At 38.5% G+C, this 16,704-nt stretch overlaps 1 protein-coding gene across 2 annotated transcripts; it reads left to right on the top strand.

The window, feature by feature from the left end:
* The first annotated feature begins 87 nt into the window (after window positions 1-87).
* Window positions 88-6,381, top strand: LOC139101628 (prostaglandin E2 receptor EP3 subtype). Of its 2 annotated transcripts, none has more exons than XM_070654925.1 (6): window positions 88-1,748; window positions 1,924-2,163; window positions 3,416-3,590; window positions 3,741-3,985; window positions 5,001-5,229; window positions 5,347-6,381. In XM_070654925.1, exons 1-6 carry the CDS (start codon window positions 1,560-1,562, stop codon window positions 5,454-5,456), a joined length of 1,188 nt encoding a protein of 395 aa, XP_070511026.1. In that variant the 5' UTR covers window positions 88-1,559; the 3' UTR covers window positions 5,457-6,381. The 2 variants fall into 2 exon arrangements, with proteins under 2 accessions (XP_070511026.1, XP_070511025.1); XM_070654924.1 differs by having other exon boundaries at window positions 3,413-3,590.
* Window positions 6,382-16,704: the final 10,323 nt, after the last annotated feature.

The following is a 16,704-nucleotide window of genomic DNA, read 5'->3' as shown; positions in this document are numbered from 1 at the left end:
TCAACGTTTATGTAACTGTTGCAGCGAGAACCGAGCTTCGTATTTGCGCACTACGCGTAGGGTAAATATATGCAATTTTTATTCATTTGATAATATTGTTTGGAGTGTATTTCGCCGAAGAATTTTTTTTTTTTTTTCAAACGATACTTGACTAATTGAATTAATTCCTGACTGATAATCGAAACTAGATAAAACTCTATCGTTGCCGCAATCATTGGATCGCATCCAGATCTTAGCAAACCCGCGAGGTTTATTGCCATTCCTTGCTAGAAACCGCCTGCTTCCATTGTATTCTGCATCCTTAAAGGAGCAACGTTTGTTTTATCGATCCCGTGCTTGAAATTATTTATTGATCAGCGCGCCGTCTTGTATACAAAAAAGTAGGTGTAACATACATTATTCATAATTATTCGCATACCAACGAATTGGAGTTTGCAAAGCGTGGAGAAGCGAGCTATTCGCGCTAACGTAAGTAAATCTAATGTGCAAACTTTCTTCTCAGCTTTTACGAACGTGAATATAACAAAATTAAAATTCTGACTTGCATTTTACGTACTCGCAATAATATAATTGTGCGTTGTATTATAAAATTCGCGAAATTAAAAACAAAATACAAGTACACCAGTTTTTTTACTATTTTGTAAAAATAAATACGTGACAATTTAATTGACTTCTAATTATCGTATATCGTTTGCGTTAGGGATGTTTCTAATAGATTTTAAGCAAATCGTGAATGACTTCACGATGATTGCTCCTGTTCAATTCCGCGCAAGCGCCAGTACGGTCAAGCCGGTCTTCGGGAGTAAACAAAACTCCATCCTACCCCGTGGGTCCGATCAGTCAAACGGTGGCTTCACTCATCGAAGGAATCACTTGATACCGTATTAACTTTTCGCGTCCGTCTATTTTCAATCGGCAGACTCGCAGGTTCGCGCCGTCGATCGTTGACTCTCCGGGAATTTCCCGCGACGAGGAGAGCGCGACGGGTGATCGGCGTTGCTTATCGACGTGAAAATCGGATTAAATCGAATCATGGTTTTGAATAACGGACAACGAACGATCTTGTAAAATTACCATATTGAAGAATCTCAGATAAGACGATAAACCTTTCGAGGAGCTTTCAGGATTGAATTTACAGAGAGACGATTGTGACTGCTATAACTTCACGAGAAATTTTTTTCTTTTTTCCCTCTTGTTAAAATCCGTATTTGAAAAAAAATTTCAAGAAATTGTACAATCTAAAAAAAAATTTTTGTCAATTTTTCTCACTTTTTGATAGTTAAAATATTGAAATATTTGTTCAAACTGACCGTCTGCGCATCAATTTTGAAATATTCGCGCAATGTGTGACCTGTTCGCCGTAAAAACTACTTCAATTGACCTGTTTTAAAGAGAAGTGACGGACGGTTTATCAACAAGAATCAATTGGCAAATTGTATGATCGAGCCACTGAATGCTTTCAGTATATTCCGTTTCATCGAATTAATACTTCGGGTCACATTAAGATAAGCTCTTCGACGAAATTGAGGAAACAGATAGGTGGCACTTTTCTCGCGACCATGCTGGGGAATAACTCGCGGAATGATACTTTGTCAATTTTTCACGAGACGACGATCATGACTAACGTAACGAGTAACGTGCACAAGACCCATGTTAGTTTGGAGGCGCAAGTGATATTGACTCTCGTCTACGTAACTGGCGTCATTGGTAATGTGTCCGCGTTGGCAATACTTTTTCATCGAGACAAGGTAAATTCGCGGAAATAAGACCGTTTATAATTTAATATAACGGCATTGTAGCAACATTATATATATCATCGATGTGTTTGCGAGGATAAAGTAAATTTAATGTCGTGGCAAACGCTTGGTTGCCCTATTCAGAGAACGGTATAACGCTAAGTATATCGAATTCGTGTGATTTCAGAGAAGAAACCGCAAGCATTTATTGATGCTGCGTTGTCTGGCAACCAACGATCTCGTGGCGTTATTGGGGATGTTGGTGCAGATGTACGTTACAATTTATGTGAACGAGGTAGCATCTTCGAAAGTATTTTGCTCCCTACGGGTGGTCTGGCGCCTTTTTGGCCTTTTCAGCGGCTGCGTCGCCATCGTAATGGCGGCAGAGAGATGGCTAGCTTTGACTAGACCTTTTCTTTACCAAAAGGTGAGCCTAAGTTTAAAATAATATAATAATTGATCAAAAAAAAAAAAAAAAAAAAAAGGAACCAAACTACATATAATTGTTTGCACGAAAAATTTAATTAATTAAATAAAAAAATTGTGTAATTTTACATAATCTGTTAAAGAAATAGTAAATTCTCTTTTATTGTTATCTTAATAAGCCAAAAGTCAAGGTATTGAGTTCCCGAAGTGAGTCGTAACGTAAAAGTAAGACGAACTAACGCGTGCAAGAAAATTTGCAGCCAGGATGTTTGTAAAACGGCCGTATTTCACGGTAATGATGAAGTAGAAGAGGAGGAAGTACTTGAACGACGAGTGTCTATTTCCGCGTGAATTACAACTCCGTGTTGATTTAAGGGTGCTAAAATTCTTGAAATACTGTCCCGGCAGATTAATAAATTCGAATAATTTCACGATCACTAATGAAATATTGATCGTAAAGCGGTAGAGGTTGACGTCAATTTAGCGTCATCATTTTCAGACGTAGTACCCAAAATTATAAGTAATTGGAGATAATTGAATTGTTACAGCCGCACTTCCTCGAATAGTGCTTTTCTCCAAGAAAGCTCCTAATCTCGAAATATCACTCGAAATATTATACGCTTTTTTTCCTCCAAAGCACGATAAAACTCAAATAACTTTTAAATTTACAAATACATTATTTAAAAAGCGATCTTAAATAACTCCTAAAAATAAAGAATTAAATATAGATTATATTTACCGCGATGAAATGCTTTCGAGCTACGCTACCTCGTTTTACGTGTTATGCTAATCGCGCGCATAAAACTGATACGAAACCACAAAAAAAAACCAATTATTAAAATTTACCAAATCTTGCCCGATCTTTCGACATTTTTAAATGCAATCTAATCTGGCGTGAATACTATTTTTATCGAGTTTATGAGCAGATTGTCCTTGTGAGTTCCGCAAAGATTTTACTTGGGATAACGTTCTTAAAACGCTTTGAGCGGTGCAGTTCGTCAAAACAAGGCGTCAGCGCAAACGTATGTTATCTTTCGCATGTCAAAGTCGGCCTACTTAACAAAACTCCAGACATCAGTCGCATTCTCACCTTATCCTGATTATCAGGTTTTAGAAAAAGTTTCATTTTTACGGCTTTTTTTTTTTTCTTTTTATTTACAGTTATCGTAAATCGAAAAGCTTAGCAAAGAGTCGATAGCCGCATTGTCGTGACTTGATATCTTAATGGATGACACGCATGTATCTTCCAGCAGGTGACGTATCCGGTAATTGTGCGTTGCATGCTAGCACTTTGGTTGGTCGCATTGGCAATGACTAGTCTGCCGGTTATGGGCTTCGGATTATATTATAAAGACAACAAGTGTAAGCGTTATCGAGAAGCTACCGAATTGAGCGATATCGCTTACGCTTATGTGTGGTGCGTGCTCGGTGAGTAGATGAGCGAGTAATAAAAAAAGAAGTAATTGATAGTTTGGAAATGTAGCATTATTTTTAAGGTATTTCTTTGTATGTTCTTTTTCGCTAATTATATTTTTTTTTAATTGACGTTTCCGTAAATAATATTTTTTTAATTTATAGGTACACTTTTGTGTTTGTCCATTGTCTGGTGCAACCTAGCGGTTTCTAGGGCCTTAAGTAAGTTAAGCCGTCGCACGATTGCTCTTAGGAGAATTTCTAAAGCTTCATCAAGAGCAAAACCTTTGCTAACTGTAGCCAGACCTGTAAACCAACCGGAAATGGTGGCTACTAACGAAGAAAGAGCATTCGCAAGGCTTATGGCTATATTGTCAATATCATTCGTTATCTGCTGGATGCCACACATGGTGAGAGTACAGATTTAATTTTTAATTACAAAATAAAACTTAAATTCATACCAAACTGAATAAAAAAAATTAGATAACGTTGTAAGAAATGCAATAAAATCATAAAGGATAGAAAATAAATTTAATTAAAAAAATTAATAAATAAATAAGCCATAACAACTCGCGAAATAAAAGTCGAGTATTACGTTGGAAAAATAGTTTACGATTTTCATCTCTCGTATGTAAAAGAGAAATTTTTTTAATTAAAATTCGAATTTTGCATATGTACTTTTTTTTATCGTTTATCGCTATAATTATAGCATAACCTTGCAAGACATTCGAGAGATTCTGCTTTTGATAATTCCACGAGGGGATCAGTAATGTCCACGTGTTTCGCCTGCAAAATGTTCTTTTAGCAGATGTTTCCTGTCACATTTACGGCATTTATATGATCATTTTAAATTTTAATAGTATTATATATAGTAAGTTTCGATCACAGCAGAAAATATTAACAATAACTTTCAATAATAAACCAACGCTACTAAAAGTACATTGCAGTTTAATAAATATTCTCAGTAAAGTACAATAACTTATTTGTATTTTAAAATAAATTGATTGACTAACGACGAGCAGATGTTACTTGCCGGAAACAATAATCATTATTATTTATTGCATTTAATCAGTACAGAAATATCGCGAGCTTCCGTTAAAACCGAAGGTCGATAAGTGATGAATATTTGAGAATAGTTTCACGTACAAGCCATTGAGACATCCGCGAGCCAATATTCCGACCGTCTCTGAATTGATTTCATCCTGTTGACGACGGGGCTTTGTTAAGCGACGGAATCTTTTACGCGCGGAAAACTTTTATTCGCGTAAAATATTTCTTGTCCGTAATAAATATTTATATCAAAAAATATTTTTATTATTAATTATTTTTCATTAATCACACCGATACTTTAAATAATTTAATTAAACTTAAACTTAAACTTTTAAGTTAAATTCGAAATAAATGTATTTTTATTTTCCTCGCTAGATTTCTATTCCACTGGCTCAATATACGATGCGATTGCCTGAGACAGCGGTCGTCGCGAAGAAATGCATTAGATTTTTTCAAGTGATAGCAGATATACTTTTATGCGTTCATTTTACTTTGGATCCATACATCTATGTACTCGTGCGAATGCCACGGCCGAGATTCCGATTTTTAAAGCCTTTCTGCAGGATCTGCTGGCCGGATCGAAGTCGCTCGAATTCATTTACAGGTAAAACAATTAAAAAATTTCGTACATTTAATCGTACCGCAGTTGATAAATGCGTTAACAAGAGAAATTATTACTCCATGTCATGAATTAATTTTGGCAAAATATTTTTTACAACAGGTACAACAGATAATCGATGTAGCAGCGGTGATCCACCTACACCAAACACTGCTCCATCGACCCCTGTCAGCGAAGAAAACGATTCGCATTTAATCACGGCATCTCTGTAAGATCGACTTATACAAACGACCTTTCTAAAAAATCGTGACGTAATCCACCTGTAAATCTACGAATTTGAATCGTTTCGAAGCTGGGCGATACCCACTCGATCAACTTTTCATTGACTCCGTTTACTTGTATAAGACAAGTGAAAGTGACGTTAATTTTCCGTATATTAATTCCCGTCAAAAAAAAAATGATGACTAATTCTTTTTTATCTGTACATAAAAAATATAATATACTTAAATATATATTTGTATGGGTAAGTTTCTAGTCAGCAACGAGAACGCGAGAATGAATGACGGAATGCACTTGATTCGCACAAAAAAAACAAAAAAACAAAAAAAAAAAAGAAAAAACCAAAGTATAATGTGTAACCATGACTGCGTGAAAAAAAATACTCCCTTTTAACAATAAAAATAATCCAACGTTGAAAAGTAAAATTAATTTAGATACATAATATACGAATGCAAAGATATTTTTTAATAAATAAATTAATAATATACCTGAGAATTAGGTAAAAGTGTAGTTTACGAGATATAAAGTGCGTAAATATTTTTACATCATAAATATAAGTCGTAAAATACATTTATTTAGAATGTAAAATAAAATTTAAGATTAACAATTTACGTCACACGTGATTTTAAAATAATCTCCAATCTTAAGTGCAATATACCACAAAAAAAAAAAAAAAAAAAAATTTACTTCATAAATAATAATTATTTTTAAATATTATATTTTGTACGTGCGACTGCAACCTGAAGTGTCGTCAGTACAGTTTTAAACGACTTTACTCTTAAACGAATATCGTTATTTATACATAATACCGTACGAATATACATATATTGTATTAAAATGTAATTTATGTACGCCGCGCAATATCGTATTACACATTGCGCATTTAACAGCTTCGAAATAAACGTTAATACAAAATTATCTTGATCGCGATTCACTTTGCGTTCTCCAGAACAGATATACACCCACGACTGTTCTCAATTACGAAAAGGAACAGCGTGCAAACATATACGCTCTTTGTGTGGAATATAAAATATCGTCGCGTCGCGCAAACTAATGGACTGTAATCGAAATAGCGAAGCGCAGCGCGAGATCAATCAGGGATCGAATAGAATTATAATACGCGTAATACAAGTACAGTTATGTCAGCGGACACATCGCATTTCTTTTTACCGTTATTATTCAAGTTATACAAGTTCGCGATCCACTTCGTAAGGATTACCTTAAAAATCGAAAATACACTCGATTATATAATATAATTAAATCTTTTATCACAAAAGGTTAGGTACCGACTGCTAGCTGTTGAAAGTCCGCAGTTTACACCACGTGTACTGTAACTTTGTAATGGAATCGTCCTCAGTTGCAGTCGGTACTTCACCTTCTGCGACGAAAGACTGGTTTATCCGCTCTCCACTTCCCTGAAGTAAATGATGAACATGCAGAGCGCCGATATGGCAGAAGAAACTCTTGAATTGCGTGTAAGAATAAATTGCCGTGTTTTCGAGTAGATGGCATCGTTAATTAGAAAAGAATAATTACCTCGCGAGTGACAAAAACAGAATTAATGCTTTATAGCATATCGTTAAACCAACAATTAAAAATTTTTTTTTGTTTCTTAGAGAAAAAGCAATTGTGATTTGCACAAATTCGCGATGCGCGTAATGCAGATATACTTTCGTATTGCTACTTGTCGATTCTATATCGAAAATCCGTACAGCGCGTGCATGTTACATGCGTATCGTGTTTGATAGGTAATTAGTGAATAATTAGATCATATTAAATTAAAGTGCACCTTTGATTCAATGGATATACGATTTAAAATTGCGCGTCGTGTTGCAAATACAGTGCTTGGACAAAGAAAAGAAAAAAAAAAAAAAAAAACTAAATTGCAGTTGATACACTTGAAGTAAGTATAAAACGTGTTTATTAGTTTAATGCACAATTAATTATTAATTGTAGCATTATTAATACAATTAATTCTCGTTTAAATGACGTTCGAAAAGTCAATTTGACTAAGTTATTTTTTTAAGAGACATTTTACTTTTTAAATACGTTCTACGATGTAACTGAGTGACCATAAAATGGGCCGTAACTTGGAAAACCTGGTGTTTAAAACAAAATTGTATTTTACGAGAGCCTCTTAAGTCTTCTAGCGAATACCACGCTCTAATATTTTATGCATTCTGTAGTTCGTTAACCGAAACGATAGTTCCTATCGGACAAATATTGACCTCATAGATACGTGCCTACGTTTAAACGCTTTCGTAATTCCATTATGACGCGTACGGCGATCGATATAACAATGACCAATGTAAATTACACGCCTTTTTTGTTCGCGCCGTGCTTAATAAGCTGGAATCGCGAGAGGCGGAATATACCAGCGGCATGAATGCGCGACAACCGTGAAACGACGTTAACGTGATCAATATTACGTTTCGGGACAGGGCGTTGTATTGACGAACCGGCGTTTCAGACCCCCTTCATTCCCCCCCTTTCCACCCCCCTTCCACCCGTCCGTTCCCGTACGTGTACAAGTTCCGAGGTATTCACGTGTGTTAACTGCGTGAACGTATTACGTGGACCCCCTTCGGAGCTGTCCGGCATGGTCTGTCCATTTCCAGCGCAGTTTGCCAGCTCCCGAAGGGACCACTGATCTGATAAAGTCACACGGAAGTGGCCTGACGCCAATTTACAGACCGGTGTCTGTTTAATTGTCCACAATGAAAGAAGCCCCGCGTACCTTTTTCCTCACGGGCGACCACGGGGCTCTCCGTGATTCGATTTCAATGCCGTCGCGCGTGCGAGCGACCGCGGTAAAAGGAACCGATCTGTTTGCTTCGAAAACGGATGTCTCTGCTTCACGAAATACACGCCCGACGTTGTTATACCTGGCTGTCGTAATTCGCCGGTAACGTTCGCTAACTTGTAATTAATGAACACGTACGAATGATTTGTATTTCGCGGCCGTAACCGCGCACCCGCGTAGGTTCTGCTTAACATTGTCAAGCCGCGTCGTAAAATTTCCGAGGAAAAATTTAAATGCACCTCCTCGTAAAAGAAGGGAAAGAGTTAGAGAGTTGCTGAAATTAAACAGCTGCTATTTTGTAATGAAAGAGTGGACAGAACGAAACGGATTAACCACTACTCTGCAGAAGAAGAAATCCGTCATTCTCATTAGCAAAGAGTGCGAAGCGAATACACATTTTATAATCTTGTAAAAGTAAATAATATGCAATATTATATTAGTAGAAATATGAGAAAAATAATTTAAAGATTTCGAAGACAACGTTGATAGACAGTTAGAGAGAAATTAATAATTTCTCAAGACCGTTTTTTATTATTAATGTATAAACTCAGTCGTGATTTTTAAAAACTACACAGTGTAGCCAAGTAATTAAACAAATTATTGTTAATACGTATACGTACGTACACCTACTTTGTACCACGTGCTAATTAACGTGACGAGACCTACGGCAAAGTGTTCCGTTCGTTTTATAGCGTTCATTAAGACAATATATCCATACAGTTTTAACTGCTCTTGCAGATTGTTAGCCCGTAGATTATTAGCCAGCGTTTGGCATCCAGACGCCGCTTCTCGACTTTCATTAACTTTGACGTAACCTACCTCCAAGTTAGTTACGATTCATATTGCCGAAATCTTAATACAGCGATCCCTCATGTTTGCTCAAGCCTCGGCGGTTTTCCGCGACTCTCTTCGCGTGGGTGCACCGTCGAAGGGAAGTATAAGGGCGCCGATTCGTTGTCGATTTTCGTTGCGCGGCAACGACGCGACTGTAAGCTTATTACTACCTGCAGAACTTTGCTCTTTCAGGGAAGCAAATTACTTCATAAACGAGAAGGCTTGGGCGTATCTCGGCAGGGCGTACACTGCGGCCGCGGCGCTGGTACAAGGTATCTAATGAATGTCGGAGAAGAGAGGCGTCGGCGCTGCATCGCTATAGCGAGGGGGAGAGGGTGGGTTTCTTTTGCTCGCACCTTTCCCAATTTATGCGTCTAGAGTGGTAACGAGGCCAGCCAGCTCAACGGGGAGGTAGCCCCGACTACGAGTCAACGTAGACGAGAAAGAGAGAAAAACGGTAAGAAAAAAAAAAAAAAAAAAAAAAAAAACAGAAAAAGGGAGAAAGAGAGTGAGAGTGAGCGGGTGGAAAAGATGGCACTGAAAAGAAGGTTGGAAGGGACGAGAGACGAGACGCTTTCAAAATGGCCGATAGGGAAGCAGCATCCTCAAGATGCTTTCGGACGATTCCGTACCTGAAGTGCTGATTCAACGCGGAGAAGCTGTCGCGCTCGGAATATTTCTCGGCGCGGAATCGAGAAAGTGACTTTCGTTAGAAGGAACCTGTATAAAGCGATACGCTTAAATCTTCAATTTTACTTCATTAACGCGGAAACGGCGGAAGTTGTTCTTTTCTTTTTTATTTTTTTTTTTTCGGCTACTTTTTACTTTTATTTCCGCCGCTCAGCATTTCTTACTTTCAATTTCGATTTTTAATTTTTTATTCACTTCTCGAGCCTTCTCCCCGTAGCGCTTGAAGGTGACGAGGTAGTTTTAACGAAACGCTTTCCTTCTAATATAAAATACTGATATAAAAGACTAACTTGACTGTTTAACTGGCATAAGCGACCTCGACGCGTCAATATAAATCAGCAACGTAAAAATAGAATCCGTACGCGATCAAATAATTCTCTCTGCTGTCCGCGCGGTGGCCGCGAGTTCTAATCGCTTAACCGCACATTAAATGTTATTCTATTTGGAAATCATTTAGCCTTTGCTTACCTGTACGGGTAATAAGGTGGTTGCCACCTAGGCTCAATAAATTTGGATTACGTTAAATCTGAGTGCAATCGGATCGGAATGGGATTGTGGAGCTTGGTAATCGAATTAAGTCGGAAGTATTTTCCCGGCGAGCGCAGGAAGGACCCGGAAATTTCGCGCGGTGGGCTCTAAAATTGCTTAATCCGGCGTTGCGCACGATTGCCGTTTCGTCGATGCTAAATGCGAACGCAGCATTCGGAAGTTTGGCCCTCGAATTGTGCGAGTCAATTCCCCTTTACCTTTCTTCTCTTCGTACGACCCGCACCGAGTTTCAATGGTAAACGGAAGTTGAATCGCCTGGTACGCTTAATACGGAAATTTCCGCCTGCGAGCGTACAAATCGAGAACATGCCGGCAATATATTCAAAGTGTCTGCCTTCTGAGAGTCCTTGACTCTCGTAAGAGTACAATCCTTTCTGAATTTAGAATCCGTTAGCCCGTTCGACTGTTTAATATGCAGATCAAGCCCCCGAATGAGTGGGGAACTCTCTTATGGAACGCGTAAGAGAGAACACTTTATCGTTCACAATATATTTCAACATAAGAGGAAAAAAAAATTGACTAATTAAAAAAAATAATAATGAAGAATTTAATTCTTTACTCGCTAAATTTAGAGTATGTACACGAGCGCGTTTATGAATTTAATAACAGGATTATTGCAATTTAGGTGATTATTATACGCGACTCGATTGATATAAAAACAAAGAAACGTCCTGTGCAATTTGCAGAGAATTATTTGTTTCAATTTAGCAAATGCTCCATCGTCATGAATAGATTCCAATACCGCGCGACGTGGGTGGTTGCCGGGAATAATCCGGAAAATTCCGCATGGAAATCACGATCGCGGTGATGCTTTCAAAGAACAGGGGTTTTACAAAACCCTTTGACTTACACGCAATAATATTCCCGGTGCGCGTGCATCGCGTATGACATAAAACTTGAATGCGCGTTCGATTCTATAATATAGTAAATTATGAAAATTAATAATTTTAAAAACGACAGTAAGAGCGGGTGAATTTCAGATATTAATCTTCCGTAATGTTTCAATGAAGCAGGGAATATAATATAAAATTGCAACAATTTTCTAAATTTACAATAATAAAAAGTTGCCTGACGGCCACTATCGCTTTTTTTTTTTTTACAGAAAAATATTTTGAGACATTAACAAATAAAAAATTTAGAGGAAAAAAAAAAGTGTAAAATACGAGAAACTGTCACATTGTAAAATAAAACGCGAGGTAAGTAATTATTATAATGTAAAGTAAACGTAATATATTACATTCGTAATTAAGTAGTAAAGAGACGGTTTGTTTAAAAAGCGTTTCGCAAGTAAAATTTCTTTGCAAAGTGGTTTTCTTATTCGGCGATATATCAAGTTAGTAACGCTAGCAATTTTCTCAAAAGTTCGGACGTGCGAGTGGGAGCTCGCAGAGGCGAAGCACTTTGATTTCAGTCGATTTGAAGGCACGGAGGAGGTTCCAGTCACGAAGATGTGTATGCGGACGCTATATACGCGAATGCTCCTTGATGTTAAGTGCAAACGCAGCGTTCGAAACTTTAGCCCTCGAACTACAGGAATCCTACCATCTACCGTTATCTCTTGTAGTTTGAATACGCCGGGAGGAACAAGGGATCGAATCGCGCCCTTGCGCTCTTCTAATTTAGAAAATTTGAGCCTGCGAAGCCAAAATCACACCCGGAGAGTCTACAAAGCAGTCGGCATTGCTCGAGAGGATCAACGTTGTCTACCTGAATTGCTGTGGCGTGAATGAATTTACGAGTGGCGGCCGTATAGAACATAGTTTCGACACAATGACACGATGACATAAAAATCACCGGGCCCGCTGTTGAATTTTATTGAAAATCAATTGCACTTCATTTTCTATATCAATTTATTTCACATTTGTGATTTAATGCTGTTTGTGTATTTCGCAGTATGGTCGTAGGATGAATTTTATGGTTATATACACTGCTATTGCAATATGCAACCGACGAGCAGAATTGCAAATTAAAATTGGAAGAGCCATTCAATCTAACTGGCTGTCCATTAACTGCTGATTTACTGACAAGTCGACCGTTGCCGCGTGTTATTATGCATTGATTGATTTATTTTTTAATTCGATTCACTGTTCCGATGCCTTGCGTTAATCACAAAATTTTGTCGATTAAATTATTTACATTTTTACTTGCCTAACTGTAAAAAAGAATTTTCTTCATCGCTAATGAGACCACCGTTCGTGAATCGATCAGTTTAATCGGAGCTGACTAACCACCTTTCGTAAAAAGAAAAAAAGAAAAATAAATTATTCCTTTCTTTTTTTTCTCTTAAAACATTTTGACATCCCGATAAATCAAAACCCCCGTTCCCTTTTGCGTCAAAGTCGCAAATGAATTAATTTAAATCGTCTGTTCCATTTGGCGGCGTCTCTATGAAAAGAAATAATCTCGGTAGGATTAATAAATTACGTAGCCTCCGTATGCAACCGCATTCTTTCCCGTGGCGGTTCACCAAACGTGTATGACCCAATATTTAACGGCTATTATTGTCAAAGAGAATTTATCTTATCGCGCCATGGGGGCTGCCGGTCCCCTCAGGGGCGACAGGGTGTAGCACACCGTACATGCACCACCACTCGCACAAATTACGCGACAGCGGGTATCTGCTATTGATTTACTGGTAGCAGGTGCATGCAGACGGAATGAATTCACGTCCGCCATATTATCAGGACGAGAATTTGCCTGTCCACGTGGCCGCGTCGTTCAAACATTAAACTACCTGGCGAGCGCGTCTATCGGCCACCGTCTCGTTTCTACGTTTCCGGTTATCTCAAGTTGACTTTGTTTGCTAACGGATACTATACTAAAAAGGAATGTAAAGTGCGTACGCTTAAAGGGAATACTTCTTTGTTTGGCTATTGTATTTTTTATTTTTTTTTTAATTTTGTTATTTTTGGCCATTTATAAATACGCGCGTAAGTTTTGTGCATCTCATTATTTATCCAGAAATCTCGATCGTTTTGAATCAAAGATGTGCAAGTGACCGCGACGCATTTCCATCGATCTCTATGGATTTGATTATTATGTACCTACGTGATGCCTTCGATTACTAGTACATGACAGTGACAATGCCACGAAATGCAGAAGCATGACGTAACCGTCACAGTAATTGCGGCTATTGTTCCGAAGTCCAAACATCATTTGTCATCTCTGTGTGAATGCTATCGTAGAGGCAATTACTAGCTCCGTAACATTATCGCGAGACGACAACGTGACGACGTGTGACCGATATATTGTTTCAAATTAAAAAAAAAAGAAATGATTTTTCCGCGCACAAAGATCGACTGTGATTCCGTTGCACGACATAAAAAAAAGAAAAAAAAAAAAGAGAGAACGCAAATAATTTACAAAGTTAGCGAGGAAGAATTTTTTCCCCCGCCGACGAATTCGCCGCGTGTCCAATAGTTTTCTACGTGCATTCTTCTTTCCGAAACTCACATTATCGAGTAATGAGAAAAAGGAATCCGACGTAAAGGTACCGTATGCACGCGTACGCGTGTGCGTATGTGTGCATAGAAAATTGTCGGCTGACATAGTGCATCCGTTTGATGGAGAATGCACGTAATGTAGATATGCATGTACATACATGGCGAGGAAGAGAGCAGAAGGAAGGGTATATACACGGTGAAACGACATTTGTATTTATATACGTCTCCGAATCCTCGGTTCTCCGTGTCCTGAGAGAAAACTAGTCGACGCTCGCGCGCTGCTGTTCAATGCCCGCCATACGGCAGACACACGCGAAGCAGATTCCACTTTATTGAGATTGCCGCATGACCGTTCTGCCCTCGCACCCTACCGTACGCCGGATCTACGTATCCATTTATATGACGTGAGTCCGATCCCGCCTTTTATCTAGATCCAGTGCAACAAAGCGCAGGATTGTGCGCTATTCATCCAGCCTCCTATTCCGCGCGCGAGATTTCCTTAATCGCCTTACACTAATTAGCGCACCGGCCGTTTGTAACGTTTCGTTTATGAGCAAATAAGGCGAATCGACCTCGCTACGAGAAAGAGTACGAATGCCACTCGGAAAAAAAATCGATCGCGATCGATTTATCGTTAAATTCTCTCGCTTGCTCCGAAAAATTCTCGTGGACGAAAATCGGATTTAAATAACGCGGATCTATGTGCAATAATTTTCGGATGAAGCAATTAAACCTATTTCGCGAGAGCTATTCGACAGTAGGATATTGCACGGAAATACAGTTTAGCTTCGAGTCAAACCATAAATAGTTAATGTAATAAGAAGCGAGAAACCTTCAAGGCTCTTATGGGTTCATGAGTTCTTTTTGCCAGCCTTCTCGCTTTTCCCTGTTTCCCCGGGATTCTCCCTCCTTCTCCCCCCTTCCCTTCTCCCCCGAGTATACTAGCTGATGATAACGCATTGGTGGAAGAAGCATCAGAGCCGCCGTCATGCACGTCGTCTGGGATGGAAAAACTGATTTATTGCTTCGTAACGTCAGAGTGCCGACTGGTACAAGAAATATACGAGTAGCCGTGAAGCCCGGTGTATCTATGAGAACGCGGGGGAGGGGCGGGGAGGGAAAGATGCAAGCGAGATGCCGAACGTTTGAGAAATTCGTGCGAGCCGCGTAAACTTTAACAAGGGCGTCGCGATAACTCACGATTTCCGTAAAAGCGCGGGAGATATTCTTTCGAGCCAATGAAAATCGGCAACCCTATCGCGACGGCATCGCAGGAGCCTCGGGCGAGACAAATCCACGTCCGGCGCCGCGCAAAAGATAAGGGACGACGACGGGCCCGAACGTTTTATTTTCGGAATTACGGCTGGTCACTCGTGAATCTCGTACTCTATTGATTTACGTCGAACTATTCTCGTCCATCATTCACGTCCGTGGCTGATATCTTTGAGATGAAGCTGTCCTCGGGCAAGATAGGTCGTCAAAGGTATACTACCCTAAAGCACGAACTTCGACCTCTGTTATCTCACTCACGTCACCGGAACATCCGTCTTGTCATGCAAACAAAGGTACTCGATTTCATTCTTGTCGTATATGTAACTCAAGCTATCGAGCAAGGTCGAGAGATAAACGATGAGGTTTCTTGATCAGCGGAGAAAAAGCAGCCCGTATGTTATTAAGAAATGTGATGGGAAAGTAATGTTTTATATCAAAGCAAACGTAGGTATACGCATATAGAAGTTTCTCTTATAATGTCTTCGAGTTTTTCATTCATGATTTTCTTTTTCTTTTTTTTTTCTTTTTATTTTTTTTTTTGCACGGGATTTATAAATTACGAGAATGGGGAAAAGCGGGATAAAAAGCATTTAACCTTGAATTATACGTGCTGGGATGTTTTCTACCCCGGGGACCTTTTTACCGTTTCCGAGTGTATTAGCAAGTAAATGAATTAGTATTCTCGTTACGAGATCGCGTTAACAAGAGGCAATTTTCGTTCTCGTAAAAACGACCGATGAAGGAAAATCAACAAAGATTTAATACGTATCCGAGCTCGAGCGATCGACGAAAGGCAATAATTGCTGCAACGAAGGGATAAAGATCAATTACTTAACGATGTAAAAGGATTCGTAAAAACGGGAGATAAAGTGAAATAAACTAAGTTAGAGAGCGGAGCCAACTCATTACCAGTCATAAACTTCGCAGTAGTAAAATGTGTTAACGGTCAGACAGAGCTTCAGATCTAAATGTGTTAAGGGACATATTTTTAAAAAGAGAATTTAAAGTTTAAAATTAAATATATAATGTGACTGCGTGGCATTAATTAGGTAGTTACAAATACATATAAACGGCGTAAACTAAACTTCGCCAAAGCAAAAGTTGTTAAATTGAAAAAAAAAAAAAAAAATAAAAAAAATAAAATAAAAGTTCTGTTTTAACGGAGAAATAAAAATAGTAAGTAGCTTATACTTTTTTTTTAATTTTTTTTATTTTTTTATCGCGAACCTAATAATTGCCACAAACTTGTTAACACGATTAATTTAATAAAGACTAAGATTATTTACCGAGCAATAGCCATCAATTTTATCATTGGGAAATATCAATCAAGTCGGTCAATCAATCAATAGCCAATTAAAGCGCGCAATAGTTTATGAAAATTGATGGCTGTCAATGAGAAAGAGAGAAATTTGAAGCCCGCACGGTTTGATTTATAACTTCAAAGCGATACGGCGCAATATCATCAACTCGTACAAAAAAAAGAAAAGAATAAAATTGGAACGACTCGTTACGTTACACACATCGCAGCCTGAAAACACATTATCGCAATGTCACATGTATCTACGTCAGCGCGTCATTTTATGCAACATAAAGAAACTGTGGCATGATTTGTATAACCATTTCTGCGTCACTCTGACTGACATTTGCATA

This window comes from Cardiocondyla obscurior, linkage group LG04, assembly GCF_019399895.1.
Source record: "Cardiocondyla obscurior isolate alpha-2009 linkage group LG04, Cobs3.1, whole genome shotgun sequence".
NCBI classification, from domain to species: Eukaryota; Metazoa; Arthropoda; class Insecta; order Hymenoptera; family Formicidae; genus Cardiocondyla; species Cardiocondyla obscurior.
This window is presented reverse-complemented; position numbering and strand designations above follow the sequence as displayed.